General features: G+C 36.8%; 1 protein-coding gene across 1 annotated transcript; it reads left to right on the forward strand.

Moving 5' to 3' along the window:
• Window positions 1–7926: 7926 nt before the first annotated feature.
• On the forward strand, window positions 7927–19304 carry LOC104268885 (eukaryotic translation initiation factor 4E). Its single transcript, XM_009871825.1, has 6 exons — window positions 7927–8053; window positions 10225–10320; window positions 12354–12417; window positions 14311–14424; window positions 16550–16689; window positions 18556–19304. Exons 3-6 carry the CDS (start codon window positions 12388–12390, stop codon window positions 18668–18670), a joined length of 399 nt encoding a protein of 132 aa, XP_009870127.1. The 5' UTR covers window positions 7927–8053; window positions 10225–10320; window positions 12354–12387; the 3' UTR covers window positions 18671–19304.
• The last annotated feature ends 2522 nt before the right edge of the window (window positions 19305–21826 follow it).

Raw genomic sequence — 21826 nt, forward strand, 5'->3', positions numbered from 1 at the left:
ATAGTTTTTATGATCATTAAGCACTTTTTTTCATACGTGTTAAGTTATTTTTTGTGATACTGTACTTTATATTAAAAACGGTGTCCCATCCTCCATTTCCATAAAGAACTGAAACAGCTGGAAGTGGTCCAAGTATGGTTGTTATTGTAATCCCACATGCTTGTATATCGTGAAGAGTAGAAGGCGAAGACTGTGTGTTAGGGTTTCAGCAAAATAAGAGGCTAGTTTCTTGCTTCTGCTTACCAACTGTGAATAAATAGCCAGTGCATATGTTGGAGAGCCTTTGTAACACTCAGACAAAAAGTGTTTACATTTGAAAATCACTTTACTGGCTCTAAATAAAGATTAATTTTACCCTTTTGAGTAGGGGACATTGATCCTCCTCTTATGATTTTCCTCCATGAACCCAGAAAATCCACTAAACACCTGTACTTACCAGGAAGAGATTTAAATTGGTCAGCATTTATAAATTGCTTGACTAGTGGTTTTGAAGAGATGGCTAGTCAGTTAAGAGAGTGACCTGGACCACCAGCAGCACCCTTCACATGATCTCCAGCCACAGTGTTAAATGCTTGTTTGCCCATTGAAAAGCTGAGCTTTCTGAACTGTAGCCCACATTCCTGTCAGCTCAGTGTTTTGTTATGACCATGAGGCTGTGCAGGGGTTGTAATAAATAATTTGTAATATTGATGGCCACTGGAAATTGAAATGACTCAAAAGGCCTGGCTTTCTGGCTTTCTTGGCTATGGTACTAGCGTAAGCCAGTCTCTGCACCATTCTCTCCATTGTTCTTGCATAATCTGGGGTTGCATGTTGAGTTAGATCTGGGGCCTAACTTAGCCAAAAATAAACAGTTAATTTTTGCATGCCGTTTCCCAGAAAGATTCGTTTCCCAGACCCAGTTCACTGTGCAGCAACAAACAGTTGTGTGGAGCCAGTAAAAGTGCAAGCCGGGGCAACACTCACAGCACTTTAAGTAATGCTGTTGTTGAATGTTTTGCCATATGATCTACATTTGACTTGAGAAAGCAAACATAAGCTATGCTTGCTTATCTTCAAATTTATTTAAATATTTTTTTATTATGCTTTTAGGTGGCTCATGCTTATACCTACGCTTAGTTAGATGTACATAGTGACTGAGGTCACAGATGCTTAATGTTGGGATAATGCTACATGCTTTTCATCTGAGCAATGTATGTGTGGTTAGAGATGGGTTAACTCATGATGAAGTCTTGATAATAAGGTAGCCTTTCTGTTACTGACCTTCAAAATCTGGACCTGGGCATCCGTTGCGCTTCCTTAGTGTGAAAATGTGTCTTGGAAAATGCAAAACACTACTGAATGTGTCTTTTTTTATTTTTTAATTTAATTTTTTTTTAAATGTGGCTCCTACTAAAATCAGTGATGTTTCTCTCAAATGTAACATACATTTTAAATCTTGTTAAGAGACTGGAAAAAGCATTTCAAACTCTTCAGGAATAGTGAAACTTGAGTTTAGAGTACTGTACTGAGTCTCATGGAAGTTGGGAAAAAATTATTCGAAGTAAATATAGACCTGTTGCACAGTTTTCCATTTCTCCACTGCAGGGAAGAATTAAGTCTCTGAAACACTGACAGGTTAAAACTCCTTTTTTCTTGTACTAACCAGGTTATTTCTCTTTTAAGGTTATTCTAGATTAATTTGTAAGAATATGTAGAACTGTGTCTTATTAGAATGTGCTCTTGCTGTAGTCTTTGAGGATTAAATGTGATCAGATAACACTGTGTAAAAGTCCACAAATTCAACAACAAAACCAATAGTAATGCTTTAGTAAACAGTAGTTTACCAAAGGTGACTTGAAAATGCAGCCAGATCAAGTCTGTAACTTCCAAATGTGTATAATTTGGAACTAACTTATATGTGAGCATCTGAACCAGTGTTCTCCAAATTGGAAATGGATATCATAGTTATTTTATTATTTTTCTTGCTTCATGACAGCTACTGTGACACTTGAGCAAATGCAATTCTTGTGAATGCAACTGCATTTTAAGATAGATGGGTTATGTAAGTTACACGTAACTGGAAAAATAGCTGTTTAAATAGCTAATCATCAGTAGGTGATTCTTTAAACAAAATATTATTACCTCAGGGGGTTAGGCCTTGAAATTCTATAAAGTTCAAAATAGCTCCTAAAATTCAAGGTAAGCTGAAAGATATTTCTTTTGTATTATTAACAGACAGCATGTAAATTAAGTGTAGGTCTTCTTCAACTCTAGACTTACTTTTATTGCTAGGTATTTCTGCTGTAATATAGTCAGTGACCTGCTATGGTTTAAATTGGTATAGTATTCCACTGTAGTGTTGTGAGCACAGTTGCTTGTTCATTAGATTTTATTTTTTTAAAATGATACAGGATAAATGTATCTTTCATGCTAATAATCGAGAATGTCTCTTGTAAACTTTCAATGAGTAAATTACATTTCTGACAATACAAAACTTTCTGTGAGAGGAGGAAGATATTGGACAACTTGTAAATCTGTTTGAGAAACACTTTTCCAAAAGCAATTTTAAAATACTACATTTCGCACAGCATAAAAAATGTCAAGCTTATGTCAAAGTAATGCATAGAAGTAGCACATGAGACAGAGTTTTGTTTCATTTACTGATACTACCTGCAGATGTGGGTATACACGGGAAATTTTGATGAGAAAATGTGATCCTTTTGGCAGCTTTGTAAAATGAATGGGAATTGTGAGGGCACAGAGGGGAGAATCAAGTGAGGGGTGTTGGTAGAGAGCCTGTGTTGTGAAAGAGAAATGCAGATTTTAAAAGTGAATTAATCTGACCTTTTCCTCAAACAAATTTGGTTTTCACTTTTAAAATATTCTAAAGTCAAGGCTAAAAAAGTTTAGACTTTTTATCGAGAAACTTAAAGCAGTTGCTCCTTTCCCAGAGCCTATTCCTCTTTAAAATGTTTGTTACGAAGATATTAAGTGTGTGATGTACAAATTTAAGTATGCTATGTAATACAAGTGTCCTGTCAGATGCTTGAAAATGACAGTTGTCCTTAATTCTTATATAGTGGATGTAAGGCAGAAAAGTTTAAAATTTTTAAAAAGTTTTAACATTGGATTGGTTTATTGTCTTTTTTTTTTTCCCCCTAAATGTGCAGAGCTGTTGTTTAAATGAATGATCTTCTCAATAGTGGTAATTTTTCTCATGTTCTGTGCTGCTTATCAAAGTAGCTTGTGTAGATTACATGCTTTACAGTAATCGGGCATACTAGCATGTATGTCATGTACTTTGTTTTTGACCTCTTGAGCATCCATACATTATACAATTTTGGTTTAATTTCTTTTATGAAGATTGAATATGTCTTTTTTTTTTTGGCTGATTGTGAAATTCACTTCTTGGTTGGCTCAGTATACTCACAGCAGTTGGGAGTGCTTTTGTGTCTATTGTTTAGAAGTGCAGGGGCAGATGAGAAGTGTTTTGTCCCTTGAGTCATCTGAACTGTTCTCTTCGGCAGTTTTGAGAAGTTTTTTTTGTTTTCTTGTCTGAGTGCCTTAGCACTAATCGAATGTTAGATGGGGAAAGTCATCTTATTTCATTGATAAATTTCATGTTCCAATAGCAAAGGCAGCAGCAGATGCAGACTGGAGTCAGAAGTGGCAGCAAATGTCAGAAGTGTAGCAAGTCAGAAATCTGTCAGTGGTAGCAAGTGTCGAAGTGTCCTCCTGTACATGTGTTACATTTCTGTTCTAATTTGGTTGGATGTAACTCAGTTAAAATTGTGTACTGTCTTTGTGTTCCAATAGTGAATACCTTGCTAAAAATCTGTGGTGCGTGCAGTTAAGTATAGCTGTTCCATATTAGGGCTTGTTATGTCATGCTTAAAAAAAATTCTGTCCTGGTGTCTGGAAAGCTGTTAAATGCTGTTTGGTGACAGGTGGCTATTGGTACCTCTCTTCTAGTTGGTATTACCACATACTATAATTCTTACGTTTGTATATTCATTCTTCAGAGCTTTGTATCAGATCATCACTTGTTTTCTTATAGCGCGTAATACTTCCTTGTGAGTGGACTTACATCCTTTTTTCATCTGAAATATTTTCAAATAGCTCTTGATTTTTTTTTTCCTTGTGAATTGTTATTCTAATTGTAGTGTAGTAGAAGTTGTCTGCAAGAAGCATAAGGACCAGCTGATAGTTGACATGCTTTTTCCTTGGACTTCTGATAACTGGGACATGCAGTTTTCTCATTCTGTTGGAAATACTGAACAAGAAGGTGGAAACTCTGAAATATACCTTGTTTTGATTTAATGCAAGAAGACTTTGGAAGCTTCTTCCACAAATAACTCATAACTTCTACCAGGAATGAAAAATAATGCTAGCTTATGTCCTTCTGACACATAAATGGTGCACTTTTTCAACTGGACTTCCTAAACGACTCCTGTAGACATGGATGTGGTGTGGGCAGCACCTGAGTCAAACTAGTTCTCTTCAATAGACAAACCTGATGAAGTAGTTTTTACGTAAGTGCTATTTGCTTCCTGTCCTGTTGACATGTGCACCTTCCTTTGATGTTGGTCATTATGTGCTGTGGAGAAAGAATAAATAACACCAATTAAATCTGCAAGTGTCGGAATCCAAGTAACGTGCAGGTCTGCACGATCATCAAGTGCTGAGTACGCGAATGGTTCATGGACTTCTGCAAGGTGATTACTGCAGCAAAAACCATATGAGGAGTGAATAAATGTCACTTTTAATTACATGCTGTCTTGCGGATGAGGAGTTGGCCATATGAAGCTTTCCAGTTTATCTGGTAATACTAGCCTATTTTGTTACATCTATTTTAAAAGCAGCAAACTCAATGGTGGCTTAGTTTAATAGCAGACTCAAAGTCAATTTTAGGTTAAAGAATGCGTTAGTAATGTATTGTGGGTGAAGGATTTTAAATTTAGAGGTCTAGAAACTGCTGGTGGTGATAGTCTGACTTCAGTAAGTCAGCAGTGTAGCAATTACAAGATTTCAAGATGTGAATTCTTGTTGTAATTCTTGTTGTATTTGTAGAATACTGAAAACCTGTGTGCTTGTGTTTAGGGTAGAATTTCTAGAGCTGGAAAGAGGTTGGATACAAGAAAAGGACCTTGAATAGCAATTAGTGAACTTACGTACTGTGTAACAGGCTAATACTGAAAAGCACTTTGCTATACAAATAGCTTAGCCTGGTGCTTGGAATAGTGAGTTAAAGTTAAGATGCAAGGAGACTGACATGAGTAACTAACCAAAAATGAAAATGATTTGTTTGTTTTCCTTAATGGCAGTGGGAAATAAAAGGTAGAGAAAACAGGCTGCTTTCAGCTTCTATCTGAGACCACCCAGAAAATTGTTCTGTGGTAATAGGCTCTGCTTCCAGCTTTACACCTTTTTTTCAGGTTTATTCTTGTATGTACAGTTGTATCTGTCCTTAATGGGCAGCTTAGTGCTGGGAAAAAAAAAATAAAATCTGGCTGAGTTTAGGGGAGTGGTGTAATCTATATCAAAACTATAGTTACCCAGGCCTTGGAAGTGAGTTGTCCTGTACTGTTTCAGACAGGAGTTGGAAATAATGGTTAATTGGAGTTTCATTAATGCCAGACAGAATAATTTTAGAATAATTTAAGGGACTTGTTATTGTGGTAACTTAACTGAAAAGTTTGTGCTGAGTCAGATGTCTTCCATTTGTCCAGAAATGGACTTTGGCATAGTTATGTGAACAGTGACCACTGGTATACTGGGCAAGTATTGAGGCTCATTGCATTTTATTTTTTTTTAATTGTCTGGAGGTGCTTAGTCCTTTCTGATGTTATCTTTGATGAGGAATTATAAAATGGCATGGCCAGGCATGTGGTCATGAGTTTTGTATTGATTCTTCCAGTTTATATAGTTGTTATACTCTGGAAATCTGACCAAGTAGACTTTAGGATTGGCTCTTTGTATATTGGAAGCTATTAGAGCAATTCTGAATAAGTTTCTCAACTGAAGTTATTTTTGGAAGCTACTCCATTTGTTGAGAGTGAGTTTGTTTAATGTAAAAATCTTTAGTGTAATAGCATTTGTAAATCAATTATAAATATTAGTTGTCACAGCTGCAGATTATTGTGAATGAAAGCAAAACTTAATGCTTAGTTTGTTTCCAAAATATTGTTTAAGAGGAAGGAAATTGTGCTACCTGGCCCTTGTACTGTGCTCAAAGCACTAACTTAGTTTTAACTGCCCCTGTTGGTCTTTCAGGTTTCAGTCTTTTCACTGTGAACGTGGGAGTATAAGAAAACAGTCTTAGATGTGGTGTAAATTAGCTTTTGAACGGAGATTTTCTTTTTTTCTAGATGAGCTGTTAAACTAAAGGATATGTAATTTTCAAGCATAGAGGTATACATTCTCTGAAGTAAAACATGTCATGCTTAATGATACTAAATGCATTGATCACAGAATCATGGAATGGCCTAGGCTGGAAGGGACCTTAGAGATCATCTAGTCCAACCTCCCTGTCGTGGGCAGGGACGCCACCTCTCGACTAGACCAGGCAACACATGGGGACTGAATGGCGATCGAACCCGCGACCTTGGTGTTATCAGCACCAAGCTCAACCAACTGAGCTAAGGAAAACCCTTTTAAGACAGACCTTGAGGTGTTACCAGCAGAGTTTGTCAGCTGGGACTGTGAAGTTTAAACAGTTTATGTTATCAATTCAGATCCATTCCACTTTTCAGCAGCTTTGATGTTGATAAACTGAGAAACATGGAAGTCTGGAGTAAACCATTAATTAGATTATTTACTATTATTTAATTCACCTGTATATCACTTTGTTTTTCTTAAGACCACAAAATTTAAATTATTTAAGTACTGCTTTCGTATTGCTGCATTTAGGAATGTCTAGAGTCTTTGGGTTTGCTGCAGTTAGTATTTGTCTATATTACTGAAGTGCTTTTTCTTTCACAGGGTCAGCTGTACAGACATTGATGTTAGCTGTAGTCCTCATTCCTTGTCTCTGATATTCAAGCACAGATTGCAGATGAGGGAGAGATGGTGGTAACTGGCAGGGACACTTGGCCTCACAATAAAGCTTTGTGTTCCCTGGTGTGAAGGAATGGCATTAGAATTTCAAACCTGACACAGTGGCTGTGAATGATGAGATTGAAGGAGTTTGCATGCAAGGGGAATATATTGTTTCACTTTTGTGATAAAGTATAGTTGACATCTCTATCCCTGTCTAGAGATTTGGAAAAATAATACTTGGTATCAGTCTAATCGGTGGTAAACAGGTAGTTACATTTATTTCAGTTAGAAATTTGAGAACTGGTATGTGTTGAAATTCTGCTGATTTGTGCCTGAAGCTTTGTTAGTAGCGATGTTGCAAATACAACAATAACTACTGCGCGATTTAGTTTCTAGCTGTTTGTGATAGCTGATTTCAGTCCTGAAAATTGTCATGTCTCCTATTTTTAATAACAGATTTTTCTGAATAAACAGGGCCTGTACATCTGTTTCCAATGATGCTTTGTAGAAACTGATTTTAAAAAAAAATCACTTTCCTTCTGAAATTTTTCATCTGGAAATTACTTTAGATGTGTATATTCGGTATAATGTAGCATATTTTATATTTCTGAAATCACTCTCAGAACTGTTTCAAAAGAAGACGAGTATGTTAAGTAAACCATTGTGGGAACAAGTGACACAGGAAGCAAATGACTGAACAGCAGAATGTGAATTCCTGCAGTTAGTATTTATTATGGGACGTGTTCAGATGCTGAAGAATAAAGCCATACATGCAGATTGTGCTTCCATTGATGTGATTTGGGCCCCTAATTCAGGATGAGTTAGAGGATCTCTTAGCTTAAGCCTTCTTAAAGTTACTTCAAAGAACTAAATTACTTCAACAAAAATTGAGAAGGAATGTATTAATAACTGCTTTCTTTAAACAGGAAACCACTCCCAACACTCAGCCTTCAGAAGAGGAGAAAACTGAGCCAGCACCTAGCCAGGAGGTTGCCAGCCCTGAACAGTATATTAAACATCCACTACAAAACAGGTAAATAGTACAGAAGTATGATTGTAATTTTGCCAAAGATGCAAAAGTGCCTGTGGCTTTACAGGTTTCTTGTTTATCTTATTCTTTATAGCAGCATTTTTAGAGTTCTTAATTTTTGGAAGATATTTGCAGTTAGGTAGTGGAGGAAATAGAATCTGATCTATTGCCACTTAGAGGCTTTCCTTGTGATGTTACAGAAGCTAAAAATATTTGCAAATTTTCCTAATGCGACAAGTAATTGGAAAGAGCGTGGTTTTACTCTTAGTTGGAGGCAAGCGGAGCTGTTGTTGCCGTTGTGTGGTTTAAGAGAGTGACACTGAGATGAAAACGCTGCCTAGAACAACTGGGAAACCTTCCATTCTGCCTTGTACTTTGGGCAGTTAGGCTGCCAGTGGTAAAGACTTGACTTCTTAGTTCTTATCAGTCTTATTCCTTTGTATCTTACCAGTTTTTTTTCCTCCCATTTGGAACTGAAAGTAATAGAATTGGTGTTAATCAGCCAAAGAGCTTATTAGACTTGATTGTATGAGTGTTTTGTGTCAGCAGTAATACTGTTTTTATTATTTGTAGGAAGCACAGCAGAAGAAACTCTGCAAAGTGCAAATGTACACATTTTTATCAGTGTGTCACTAAAAGGAACATCAAGATAGGGCACTCTAAATTTTCTTGTTCAACAAGAAAAACGTGGAGCAGTAGTTAAGTACAAGTATAGTTAAGGAAAGTTACTGAAAAAATCAAAGCCCTGGAAATTCTGTATTCAGTGTGTAGAACCAAGTGTGTGTTAGTAGCTTTAGAAACTACTAGAGGCATTGAGGACTTTACCCAGGAAGCTTTGTACTTGAAAATTTGGACTTGAACTGTCTTTTTGCACTAAAGATATAAGCTTTCAGTTTGAACTCCTTTAAATGTGCACAAAAGTTACTCCAGCAGCACACGTATACTTGAAAAAAGAGCAACTAGGAATAGTTTTCTCCAAGTAGGCTGAAGAGCTGATGTGGAGTGCTTGGTACTTTTTGGGTACACACTGCCCTGAAGCGAGCCTTTTACTAAGTGGCACTTTATTTTTTTTTTTTTAAGTTTTGAGCAAGTATGGAAAGCCATTCTGCACTGTAACGCTATGCTGTGTGCATCCCATTTTCCCTTGGTGTCTTGCCAATTTCCATCCTTCCACTTTTTCTTCTAAACACTTTGATTAAATTCGTGCTGCCCCTCCTTTACAAGTGGTAGTGGGGCTATTACTGGAAAATAGTAAACTTTTAAAACAAGGTTTGGAATGTCAGGAAATGTCTAGAAACAATAGATTGACGCCTGGTGACTTATATCTTCTCACAGCTGAGTACTACTAATTTACTGCTAACCTGAGTGGTTTAAACACTACTGAAAAGATCAGAATAAAAATAAACCTATTTTGTTAAATGACTTGTTAGGTATCCTGCTCCAGGATTTTCAACAATGCTTTTTAGATCAAGAAAGAGCATTTTTGTGTGAAAGGTTCAATTTATAGCATGTGTTGAGATTTGTTCTTAGATCATTAAGATCATTAAGAAAAATGGATGGAAAATTTTTCATTTTGTCTTGTCTTTATATATGCAGATTTAAAAACCTGAAATAGTTAAAGTTAGTGCTGTGGTTTTTAAGATTGTTGCCATTAGTAAGCTTAACACAGCTTCCCTTTTAAAATTTATGCTCTCCTAGTATGTGAATGCTTGGGGAAACTTCCATGTTGTGTATTGCTTTGGAGTGATATAATTAACTGTTGTAACCTTTACAAGGAAATTACTGCTAAAGGGACCTGTGCTCCTTGTTTTTGAATAGTTGGTGTTGTTTTAGACTGTAATCAGTTTTTTGTGGTAGGGGATTGCAGTTTAGCAGTGGCAGCAAAGAAAACCGCCTGAGGCTTAGGGGTTTAGAGTCTTAGAAATGTTCCAAGTATATTTACCTAAACAGATTGATCATGTCTGCCATGATTTTTGTAACAGGAACACAAATATTGTTGATGTGGAAAGGGTTATATTTGTGATCTGAGTTTTTTCATGCAACCGATTGGTGAGAGCTGACTTCCATAATGACAATATCTTCAGATTTGCAATTACTTTGAATATGACAATATAAATAATGAATTATATTTGTAATGTAATTTCTAGATGCTATTTTATTTTGCTTTCCTTTAGGTGGGCACTCTGGTTTTTTAAAAATGACAAGAGCAAAACTTGGCAAGCAAATCTTCGTCTTATCTCAAAGTTTGATACTGTTGAAGATTTTTGGGCGTAAGTAAAAATTTTTAAGTCTGCATAATAATCTTGTGTCCTGGCAAAACTTATGCTAAAGTAAAAAAAAAAACCATAAAGGACTCCATTAACTGCAGCTTCTTGTGTATAACCTGAAATGTTTCCAAAATTGAAGGTGAGATCTACCCTATATTTAAAATATGGTAGAATGTAACCTTTGAAGAAAATGTGATTGAGGAAGTTCTTCATACTTTGCACATTGTCTTGCTGTTAACACTGCAACGCTGCTTATATTCATATGTACATGACATATGTGTTAAAAATTGTATTTGTGCAATAGCTTTCTCATACATAGTAACATGAATTTATAAATTTTTATAGCCAATTGTCACTTCATTGGCCCTAAATTTTGCTAGTTGACTAAATTCTTATGCAGCTGGCTCACTTCAGATATTCAAGAGTGTCTGAATCTGCAGTATAGTACTTGAGAAATTGATGCAGAATAATGGCATCCTTTAAAAATTTGATTAGAGGTTACAGAAGAAACTACCTTCATTCTTATTTGAAAGTCTACGAAAGCAGTTAGACTCAAATAGTAGTAACAAGGCCCTTGAGGTTAGGCCTGTACTTTCCAAACACTTGCTTCGGTCAAATTCGAGTGACTTACTTGAAAGATTTTGCCTGCCACGGTGATGAAATATGGAGAAAATGCAGGTGTCATGAAACTGAGGGTGAAAAAAAATGTGCTATATATTTCATCCTAATGTTTCAAGCTACATTGAGTCGTAGGGTTCTTAAGGCTTTTGTTGCTTACCTTCTTTTGGATGTGGTTAGTAACAGGGAAGTGGCATCTTAGTGGAATTAATAAGACCCATCAGTGACCTATTAGCACCAACAGGGAAGAAAAGATACTGAAAATGTTGAACAGGTTGTTGATCAGTTGTCTGTGGGAGGGGAACAGGATTCTGTGCTTGTCACCACCTTTCCCATTCCTACTGTGGGAGTGACTCATGGCTGCGTGAATGGTAGTTTTGCACTCTTGGGGTATTTCAGTTCTTTAAAGCACACTATTAAACTTGGTTAAGGATATGGTTTTGAGCTCCTGTAATCAAGAGAGTCTGGGTAACTAATATAAGTGCTTATCTAGATGTCTGCATATAATAATTCACAAGTGGTTGAGAAGTTATGCCTCCATTGTGGTCAGAGTGGGCAATAGGTATGTTATTCTGGGGAGAAAATACTAAGGTAAACTTAAAGGAAGGAGGCTAGTAAATCTGTAGCTGGCTTTGTAAATTACTATGCCTGATTTCTAAATTGTTAGAACATAGTAATAATTTCCTTTTTGATGTGCTGGACCATGCCTGGGTTTGATATTGGACTACAGGTTACTGTGACATGTGCAGGCCTTTTTCTGAAGTCTAGTCTTAACAGTGCAGGGAAAAAAAAGCATCTGTCTGATTGCTAGAGGAGGAGACAGTGTGTACTCCTTTGATTTTTTTTTTTTTTTAATATTCTGAATTGCATAGTTGTAAATTTAATTCTGAGTGTATGTTTTGGTGTTTGAATTAATTACCTGGTTTTGCCTTTTGAGTCCTTCTTTCATACAGACATCAAGCCTACAGCATTCATCCCTAGAGTATTGTATTAAACAGGAAAGTTGAATACTTCTCCTACAGTGTTTCTCTGCAGAGAGAGTAACCTTAGAAATACGAAGTTCTCTTTCTTCCGTGTATGTATATGTGCAGAATATGCATGCACACAGAACTGTCTTGGAAAGTTGTGAGATATATTTCTAATGATTTTGTTAGATCTACGTTTAAAAGATGCTTTGGTGTAGGAACCCAGCAAGTGTTCATAAACCAGTTTTCCTGCTACTTCTTGAAGCCCAGAATGTCGTAAAGCTAATGCTTTTGTACTGCTGAAAAATCCTTAAGAAACAGGATTGCTTCTGAAATTACTTGAATGCTTTATAATTTTTGTGTTTTGTTTGGTCATATGTCTTTAAATTATTTGAGAATTTTGTATGTTAAAATAATGCTTAGTTTTTAATCCTGCTTTTTTCCCTCCAATAGTTTATACAACCATATCCAGCTCTCTAGTAATTTAATGCCTGGTTGTGACTACTCGCTCTTTAAGGTATGCTTGTTTGGTTTTTTTCTTCAGTTATGGCGGCTGATGGATGGTTTCCTAACTAAGCAAAACATTGTCCAAATATTTCATTGAGATATTTGGAAACGTGATTGGGAATGTCCTAAAGGTGTTAATTTTTTTTTTTGGAAGTCCCAGACACATGCCCTCTGAAAATCGGGCTGTTACTACTTCTGAAAATGCAAGTACTTGCTTTAATGCACTTCACAGACAGTACGTTTTAATCTGTGTTTGAGATGTTCATGCAAATAATTATCTAATTTCTATAATATGGAAGACTTTGCAGCTTTGTTATTTGATGTGACCTGAAACGTCCAGGCTCTGTGGGAGACTGCAATGGACTCCAGTATTCTTTGAGTGCTGGTAACCAGCAGCACAATGCTCCTCCACTTTTACACTACCAGTTAAAAGCCATATTACTTGTATATGAAGTAGCAAATTGTGCCCAACACTGACACTTAAAGCATGCTGAGGAAGCGTTCAAACTAGGGAATACGAAAAACTAATGAGAAAGCATCTCACTGTGCCTTAGCTGGAGTGGACATCTGAACCAGAACTCTAAATTAAATCCTAACTTGTCTGAAGTGCTTCTAACATACAGCTTCATTTCTGGATTCAAATACCTAAATAATCCCATAAGTACTGGTATGTGGTTCCTCCTTTGCTTAAAAAGCTCCTGACTGGAACTCCTCAGTAGATTGTATGTAGCTTGTAAACCTCAGCAGCCTTAGGTAGTGAAGAGGTGGTAGTGGTTGGGTTAGGGAAGGTAGTGTTTTAGATGGCTGAGAAAGCTTGCTGGTAAATTTTAAGAAGCTCTAGGCCCTTTAGAGATGAGAATATTTGTGAGATCATGCCAGTATTTTTTGCATGAATCCTAAATTTGTGGTTTGAGTATGTATCTATTCCATGTTTGCTTATCATCAGTCAGCAATAAATTATTTAAATGCATAGAACAGGTACGGAATTGGCAATTGTTGCAGGCTTCTGAGCAGTCTCTTGCTGTTGTCCTTCAGCAGTGACCTCCTAAGAGTGCCTCTGAAAGGTGAAGTAGTTTGAGCTCTGCAGCTGCCAGTGAGGGCTTTTAAATTTAAAGTGAGCTGACACCACTCCATTTTGCATGTTGAGGACAAGTTTTCAGCCACATTTCTGTAGTGTGACTTAACAGTTCTTAACCCATTTTCTCTGTCTAGACATTTACCTGCTTTTTTAATGACTGACTTTCCTGAAGTACAGTGTAGCTGGTGGATATGGGAGTGGCAGCTGGCTGCTTTGCTGGATCAGAGAGTTATTTAATTTGATGCAGGGAATTGGTAAAGCATGAATCAGAACGCAACTTGCTTCTAAATGGTGTGTTGACTTTTTTTTTTAAATTTATTTTTGGTTTTGGTGGTCCTGATAATTAGAACCCTCTTACTCTCACCATATGTGTGCAGGAAGTCACTGAGGGAGACTGCCAAGGGTGTCTATTTCAGTGAAGTAATCTTTATGCATAAATGAAGCACTGGGCCGATGTTGCACCGAGTCCAAGACTTAAAATGAAGACTCCAGAATGTAGCTGCTAATTTTATCTGGTTGCATACGGGGCAAAGCGGATGGTTGACTTTGCCGGTTCCCACAGGTTTTTATTATGTAACATTGTGTAGGCAAGACTTTTGCCTGGGCTGTGATTCTTCTGTAGAAATAATTCAAAGACAAAATGCACTTGTTAAGCTGGTTTGGGACTTTGGTATTGGTATAACGCAGTATTTCTGTACAGGTATGTATATTAAAGTATACACTTTTTGCTTAAGTTACTATTTCAGTTATTACTGGCCTTTGTGTTCTTATTGTTTAGGGAAAATACAGGTCAAGTCTGATTTAACTTCTGGCCGTTCTTTGCAGGATGGGATTGAACCTATGTGGGAAGATGAAAAAAACAAGCGAGGAGGACGATGGTTAATTACACTAAACAAACAGCAGAGACGAAGTGACCTTGATCGCTTCTGGCTAGAGACAGTAAGCACTATGGCCTCACAAATCGCAACTGAAGAATCTTGCATTTGTATTTAATATTTTAACTCGTTTGTTCTAGTGTGCCACACTAGACTTCTGACATCCTGGCAGTACAGTGTCCTTTAAGCTTTTATTGACAGATTGTATTTGAAACATGATTTTTTTCAATAGTGATGCTCAATGTGTATTCTGAATACATTCTTATATGGGCAGCAGTAGAGATAATTCTACAGGACAGGTTAACCTTTTCCTATGGAGTGTGTAAAGTAGCTGTTGAGCACTGAGAAAATAATACTTTTCTTGAATGTGACTCCCAGGTTTAACTGCTTAAATGGAACTTTTTTTTTTTAACAAATACTCTTACGAGTGAATAGTTTTCAGGTTTTGGTTTTGCTGAAACAAGGGAATTTCAGTTTTTTATTTCTATTCTTCCTGTACTTATCTTGACTGTAGGATAGGCAAGTTATTAGTATAGTCTTCCTGTATGCACATTATAAAAATACTTTTCTTTATTGGAATATTCTCTTTGGAATAGATTTTTTTAAAAAAAAATAAAAGGTAAGCATACTTCTGGACATTATGTGGGTTGTAGTAAATGCACTGTAGTAATGGATACAATTGTACTCTCTAGGAACTGACTCAAAGTAGCCTAAAACAGCCTAGTACAATCTGAGTTTTAGGGGCATGGATTGCAGACAGTACAATACAAAGCAATCTTACCAAGCACACTACTTACAGTACAGGGGTACTGTACCCCTTTGAAAGGGGCAAATGGCCTTCAGAATCAAAGCTGAGGTGACTAAAATACTAAAATAAATTCAACTTCATTTGCAAAGACTTTTTTCTTCCAATGTGCAGCATTCACGAGGAATTTATTTGACTATTGTGTTTATTGAGCATGGTATTCATCTTTGCGTTTATATGTACTAAGACAGTTGATCAACATTTTGAATTTCTGTGTGATTTCAACTTAGACATTTATGGCTTTTATTACTCTGTGAATCTGTGCAGCCTGCAATTGGGCATAACACAGAAAGTACGTGTAGTTTACTCTGATTTATTCAGTAGCACACTTTGTCTTTTTTTTGTATTTCCTTGATGAAGTCAGCCGTTGGAGCTCTCAAGGGTACTGAAAGACCTGCTTTGGTCAAGAAATTGCAACTTCCAGATGTTATCCTGGAAGATGAATGTAATGGTTGTGTATTTAACGTACTGTGCAAGTGAAGTAAACAAGTGTCCATTTGGAGATTAATATACTTCAGTGTGCAGAAGGATTTTAATTCAGCACGGACTAGATGAATAAGAATTGCGCAGTTTTAAATATCTGAAAACTGCTTTGTTTACAAGTTGAAGATTATAAATACCACTTTCACAGTTAGCGTGCTGTACAGGGATGTGACCTAGCTCGATGTGATATTCCTGACGTATATCACCTTTGCCAGTTCCAAGCTTCACTGTTAGAAATCCATGGGGGAAGGATCTCATGTTACATATTTTGCTGCGCTTGCATTACACACTGTTCAAGGATGGTTCAGTCCCACTTTAGAGCCTGTGGGTACTCTGAAGCTTCCTGAGTGTGTTGCTAGGAAGTAATGCTTTGTTAGATAGCCCTTTTCTTCTAAGTTGCAGTCTGATTTGCCTCTGAATTGACATAATTCAGAATTGAAGTTGGACCATACAGAGCTGACTTTGCTCAAACAGTTCTTCACAGATTCTTCTAGATAGCGAATGTGAACACTTAAGATTTCAGATTTTTCTACCTGTGTTCAACATACTTTAGAAAGAATAAATTCCTTTAATTCTTACCTGGTTTTGGATGGGGAGGATGGAGCGGGAGGCAACACTTCGTAAATTATCAGCTGTGTCAGAACTTGCAGCTGCCTGGATTGGAGGAGATATGGAAAACTCAAAATAGGAGGAAGATACTCTACCACATTGAGTTTATGTTCACTTGTAACATTTGGAACTTCAAGAAGATACTACAATAAATAGAGAGTGATTGCTGCATGGCAAGTGACTATAAGCAGTAAAATGTATCCTCAGTCCTCCGTGTGCACTGAGTGTTTGCCTATGGAGCTGGTTTCTGACTTAGAATTGCCACTTCTAATGGTTAATTTTTCTTTTGTAGCTGCTGTGCCTTATTGGAGAGTCGTTTGATGACTACAGTGATGATGTATGTGGTGCTGTTGTTAATGTTAGAACTAAGGGTGATAAAATAGCAATATGGACAACTGAATGTGAAAACAGGGATGCTGTTACGCATATAGGGTAAGTAGTATGCTTGGTGTCTTGAATATATGAAGTGTTACAATGCACTTAAAGCCAGCTAACTCGATGGAGAAAGCACTTCAGGCAGATGTGCAGAGCTGTACTGTTCAGAAGGAATGAAGAATGGAACACACATCTTGGCAGAAGTTTTTCATTTCACAGTGAAGTGTTGTATATTGCAGTAACTGTCACTAGTGTAGATTCTGTTGCAGTGTGACAGTTTGTGATGGTGGGTAGCCAGTAACAGTAGAGCATTGGTGGGATTTTTCTCAGGAAAGTGATGTGCTTACAAATGGGAGAGAAAAGGCGCTATAAATCTTAAGATCACAAGGATGTCCTGATATTTGAGAAAAGCTGGACACTGATATGCTATGAAGATCTACAGATGTTTTCTTACCTTTTTGTCTCTGTTTAAGTACAAATAAAACAAAATAATTAGTTTTTCATGGATTATTTGACATGTGTAGTAGTATGCTCCAGTCTTCATTACAGTAAGCAACGGTAGTCATCTCAGATTATCATCAGACTGTACTATGGAAAATTCATGTTATGCCCTGCTGTTTAGCAAGTATTGCTAAAGCTAGTGGATTCTTTATGCTGTAGCATTGATGCTTCAAAATTACTTGCCCTGAAATTTGATCATTCTAGGCCACCTAAATATTTTTGTTATTTTGCATGGGTTATTTTCCCATCTTGGCACATCTGCCTTAGGCCAGCCTTTAACTGTCAAGTGTACTAGCTTGCTAACATATTTCATTTACTGAGTGGCTCTCGTGACATTCCTCATTTGGACCTTTAAGAATCTGGTGGGATCTACCTTATACTAACCATTTGATTATACAATTATGTTCAGACTTGGAAAGGTAAGTGTTTAAAAACAGAACTGTGGTACATATCTTCTACTAGAAAACAAACTTACATTACACCTAGTAGGCATCAGAGAGCATTTTTAGAATGATATTAACCATTAACTAAGGAGCTGAATCCATTAGACAACTGTAAAAAAGTTAAAGATTTTGCAAACTGACACAATGACTAAGTTATATTTGACTACCTGTTGTTGTGTTGCCATAACTCCAAATACAATACATCTGGCTTTTATTTAACAGATGAAATTAGGCTAAGTTAAAAAAAGAGCACATGTATATAGTTAACGATCTGCAGCAGAACAGGCTTGCTCTGTGGTTTAGTCAGAGCATGCAGCCTAGTGCTGTTAGTGGTTGCATCTCACTCTCTGCTAAGGAACACAGAGTGTGAGTGGGTGGATACTGCTGCTTTGTTCTCTTCAGGTGTGAGATCCAAGCTGATTTTTTCTTAGAGCTTGTGTTGAGTGTCTGCCCATGACCAGCACCAGGATGAATTGGGGGAAAGGAAGTCTATTTTCCTTCAGTAGTGAAAGAAGTGACAGTGAGTCTGCAACTAGGATGTGTGTGGTGATTAAAAACTGACTGTTCAAGAGAATTGCTGGTTTTTTATTTGGTTCAGGTGACTTTATCGTCTTGGTAGCTCTGGAATCATGGACCATGACTTCATAGCTGTTTTGTTTCTATATGTGGGAATATAGCCTGCTGATAATGATATTGATGTGATAGTAGTAGATTCCTGTTGTACATTTACGTAGGCCTGTAGGCAAGAGCTTGTCCTGCTTTGTATGGTAAGTCATCGTTCATACAGAAAAGAACTATGATCTGATTTTAGATGCAATAAGCTAAAGAAGTCCTGTTTCAAGTCCTTTATGTATACCTAGGAAATTGTTTCTAAATAGGCAATTATTTTTCATGAAGGTTTCAGCAGATCTTAAAAGCAGATGTCCTGCTACCTTCCTGAGGGCTTTGCTTAAACTGTTGTTCTGTTTCTTTTCTCCAGGAGAGTATACAAGGAAAGATTAGGACTTCCTCCAAAGATAGTGATTGGTTACCAGTCCCATGCAGACACAGCTACTAAGAGCGGCTCCACCACTAAAAATAGATTTGTTGTTTAAGAAGAGACCTTCTGAGTATTCTTTCATAGGAGACTGCGTCAAGCAATCGAGATTTGGGAGCTGAACCAAAGCCTCTTCAAAAGCAGAGTGGACTACATTTAAATTTGATTTCCATCTAAGTGTTGCTAGGATTTGTGAGAAGTCTCATTCGCCTTTGTCTTGTACTTCTGTGTTCATTTTTTTTTTTTTTGTATTTTGGCTGAAGTAAACATTACCGATCATCATTTTGGTGCACTTCACCCCTGAATCCATAAATGTTTTTCTGGCCCACTCTGTAATAGCTTGGTAGAAACATTACTATATTGAAAAAAAGAAACAAAAACGTTTATCCACAGTATTCAGAAAAGAAGTTGCATTTCTGTACCTGCAGGAAATTACTCTGTTTTACATTTGCATTGTATGCAGTAACATTTTGCTGGTTTGGAAAAGAGTATGGTGCATACAGTTTTCTAGCAATTTTTTTATACAGCATCACCTTTGCTGTAACCTGTGCTGATGGCTGCTAGATTAATTTATTTGTTTTCCCTATTTGATAACATTAGTGATATTTTGATTTCAGTTGTTTTTGCTCATGTAACATTTGGTGAAGAATCTGGGAATATGACAAAGGTGGAATAAACATTAATTTTGTGCATTCTTTGGTAATTTTTTTGGTTTTTTGTAACATCAAAGCTTTGCTACAAATTTATGCATTTCAGTCAAATCAGTGATCTGTTTGTGTGATTTCCTAAACATAATTGTGGAATTTTTTTAATGTAACACCATAATTTACATTCCTTACTAGAAATAGTATGTCTGTTTTTGTATCTTATGCTGTATTTTAACACTTTGTATTACTTAGGTTACTTTGCTTTGGTTAAAATGGCTCAAGTAGAGAAGCGGTCCCATTCATATTAAGACAGTGTACAAAACTGTAAATAAAATGTGTACAGTGAATTGTCTTTCAGACAACTAGATTTGTCCTTTTATTTCTCCATCTATACAGCAAGTACTTGTACCTCTTGTGACAAGGCAGTCTCTACTGTGGCTTCTATTGTAGTGTCTTCCAAGAAAGATAAAGTCTGGAGCTATAGTCTGTTGAAACTTTTAATAAATCTGTTAGATAGCACCCTAAGTCAAAGTGAAATTATATTGATGTGGCTACTTTTTTGTCTTAGTGGTTGGTCTAATTGATCATAGTTTGTGTTGTTTCTCTTTTGACTTTGGTTTATGCCAACCAAGAAATTCGAGGGTACGTAGAACGCTGTCTAGTTTCAAGTAGGAACTAGAGTAAAAGCGCTTGAGTGATTCTACTTTAAGTACATAAATTCCTATATGAAGTAAAGTGTGCTAGAGACATGGCTACAAAATAAAAGTATATGAGTATCTAGATAGTCTGCTATTATGTAATGTCTTACGACAGAAGGAAACTTCTGTTGGCTTGAAAGTTGCTGTGAGAGCTGTACGTTTGCTTGACTTGCAGGATTGAGGGAAAAATTTGAAGGCTGTTGAGTTAACTTCGTCTCTTGAGCACAATGTGAGAGGCTTTTTCTTTCCATTCTTTAAAAGTAGCACATGCAGCAAGATCGGTGCTTTATTGCTGATTTCTTATTTTTTAGGGTGTTGTGTACTTTAACTGAAGAAATGCTGCACAGCCCAGGCAAGATCTTAAACGCAGATGCTTACTGGGATTTCAATCTTTGTGGTAACTCCGTAAAGCAAGTTTAGTCACGATGGCAGTGAAGCTTTGGTTGAATCAGGCTTTTAAATCTGCCTGATTAAGTCACTGAAGTGTTTCTTTGTGCCAAGATAGACTTGAATATTTTCTTGCACGTTTTATAAAAATGTGTGTTGTAGATGGTGTATCAGCCTATGCTAAAAGGGTATTAGGTTAACTTCTGGATTAAATCTGTTTAGTTGAAACACTTAGAGCAGTCACCTTTATCTAATGATACTATGCCTTCAGTACTGGTCATTAACTAGGATAGATGTTGAAAGTGGAAAGAACCATTAGGCTGTTTCCACACTGGTTTTGGTGGATTCTGGTGTAACTGGTTGTCTGCCTTGATTCTGCAGGTGTGCAAAGCAAGTTGGGTTTAATAGAACCATTCATAGTAGAGTATAGCAGTCCCTGCCTGTTTTTCAGCTTGCTGCTTCAGCTAATCATCTTTGCAACTCAAGTAAGCTTTTAGAACTCAATTTCTCTCAACTATTTCTGTTCTGTATCACCAGCCTCAAGCTGAGTAGTTATAAAAGCTTTGACATTTCTGAATAAACCAGTAATGCTTGTATGCATGGGAAGATAAAGATAAATTGGTTTCCTGAGTGGTAATGTTAGATTGCCTGTGTGTATGCAGTTTGGGAGCACTGGGGCAAGGCTCACTAAAATGAGTTTAATTCAGAAGCACAGGTAGTGCCGCCCTTTTGTAAAGAGCATTAAGATTAACCTGAGTGCTGTTGTGAGAAGTATGCAGTATTGGCTTTGTTTAATTTCGCTACAAGACTGGAATATTGGTCAAGGTAGCAGTATTTTGTTAATCTAGAAGAGTGATTGATAGTGTTTTGGTGTTTTTCAGCCTGAGCCCATTTAAGCAGTCAACTGACTTGCACTTAATATGAAAATTCAAGTAGGTTGATTTGAGGCCCTTCTCTGCTCAAATAACAATTTCTGTCTTTCTGGAAGGCTTGAGTGAAAACTGAATTACATACTGGCTTTATGAAATATATAACCTATGCCTTTAATTCATTGCTAGAAGAAGTGACCATGAACCTAGTTTTCTATGACTTTGTGCTGCATACTAATGTTCCTCTGATTGTGATGGTATAGTTTGTATTCTGTACTATGGGAGAGTGCTGAGAGCTCTCCGTTCTGCGTATTAATAAACAGCCACAGGCTTGTAAGAGGCAAAAGCAGAAGATGTTTAAATTTAAAGTATCTAGTTTTGGTAGAAAATGTTCAGTGTCATTAAATTTCCAGCTAAATGAGTAGCCATTGTCAGTGTGTGGTCATTGTCAGTGTGTGGTTTTAGCAAGCCTGAGAAGATTAAAGAGTAAAGGTGTGAAGCATTTATTCGGAAGTGGGTTTTGGTATAGTACGAAACCAGCAGAGCAAGGAAAGAAAGCAGAAGCTTGCTGTGTTTACAGAGGTGTAATACTGTGCCAAAATGTAGCCCGGGA

This window comes from Apaloderma vittatum, unplaced genomic scaffold, assembly GCF_000703405.1.
Source record: "Apaloderma vittatum isolate BGI_N311 unplaced genomic scaffold, ASM70340v1 scaffold23326, whole genome shotgun sequence".
Lineage (NCBI taxonomy): Eukaryota > Metazoa > Chordata > Aves > Trogoniformes > Trogonidae > Apaloderma > Apaloderma vittatum.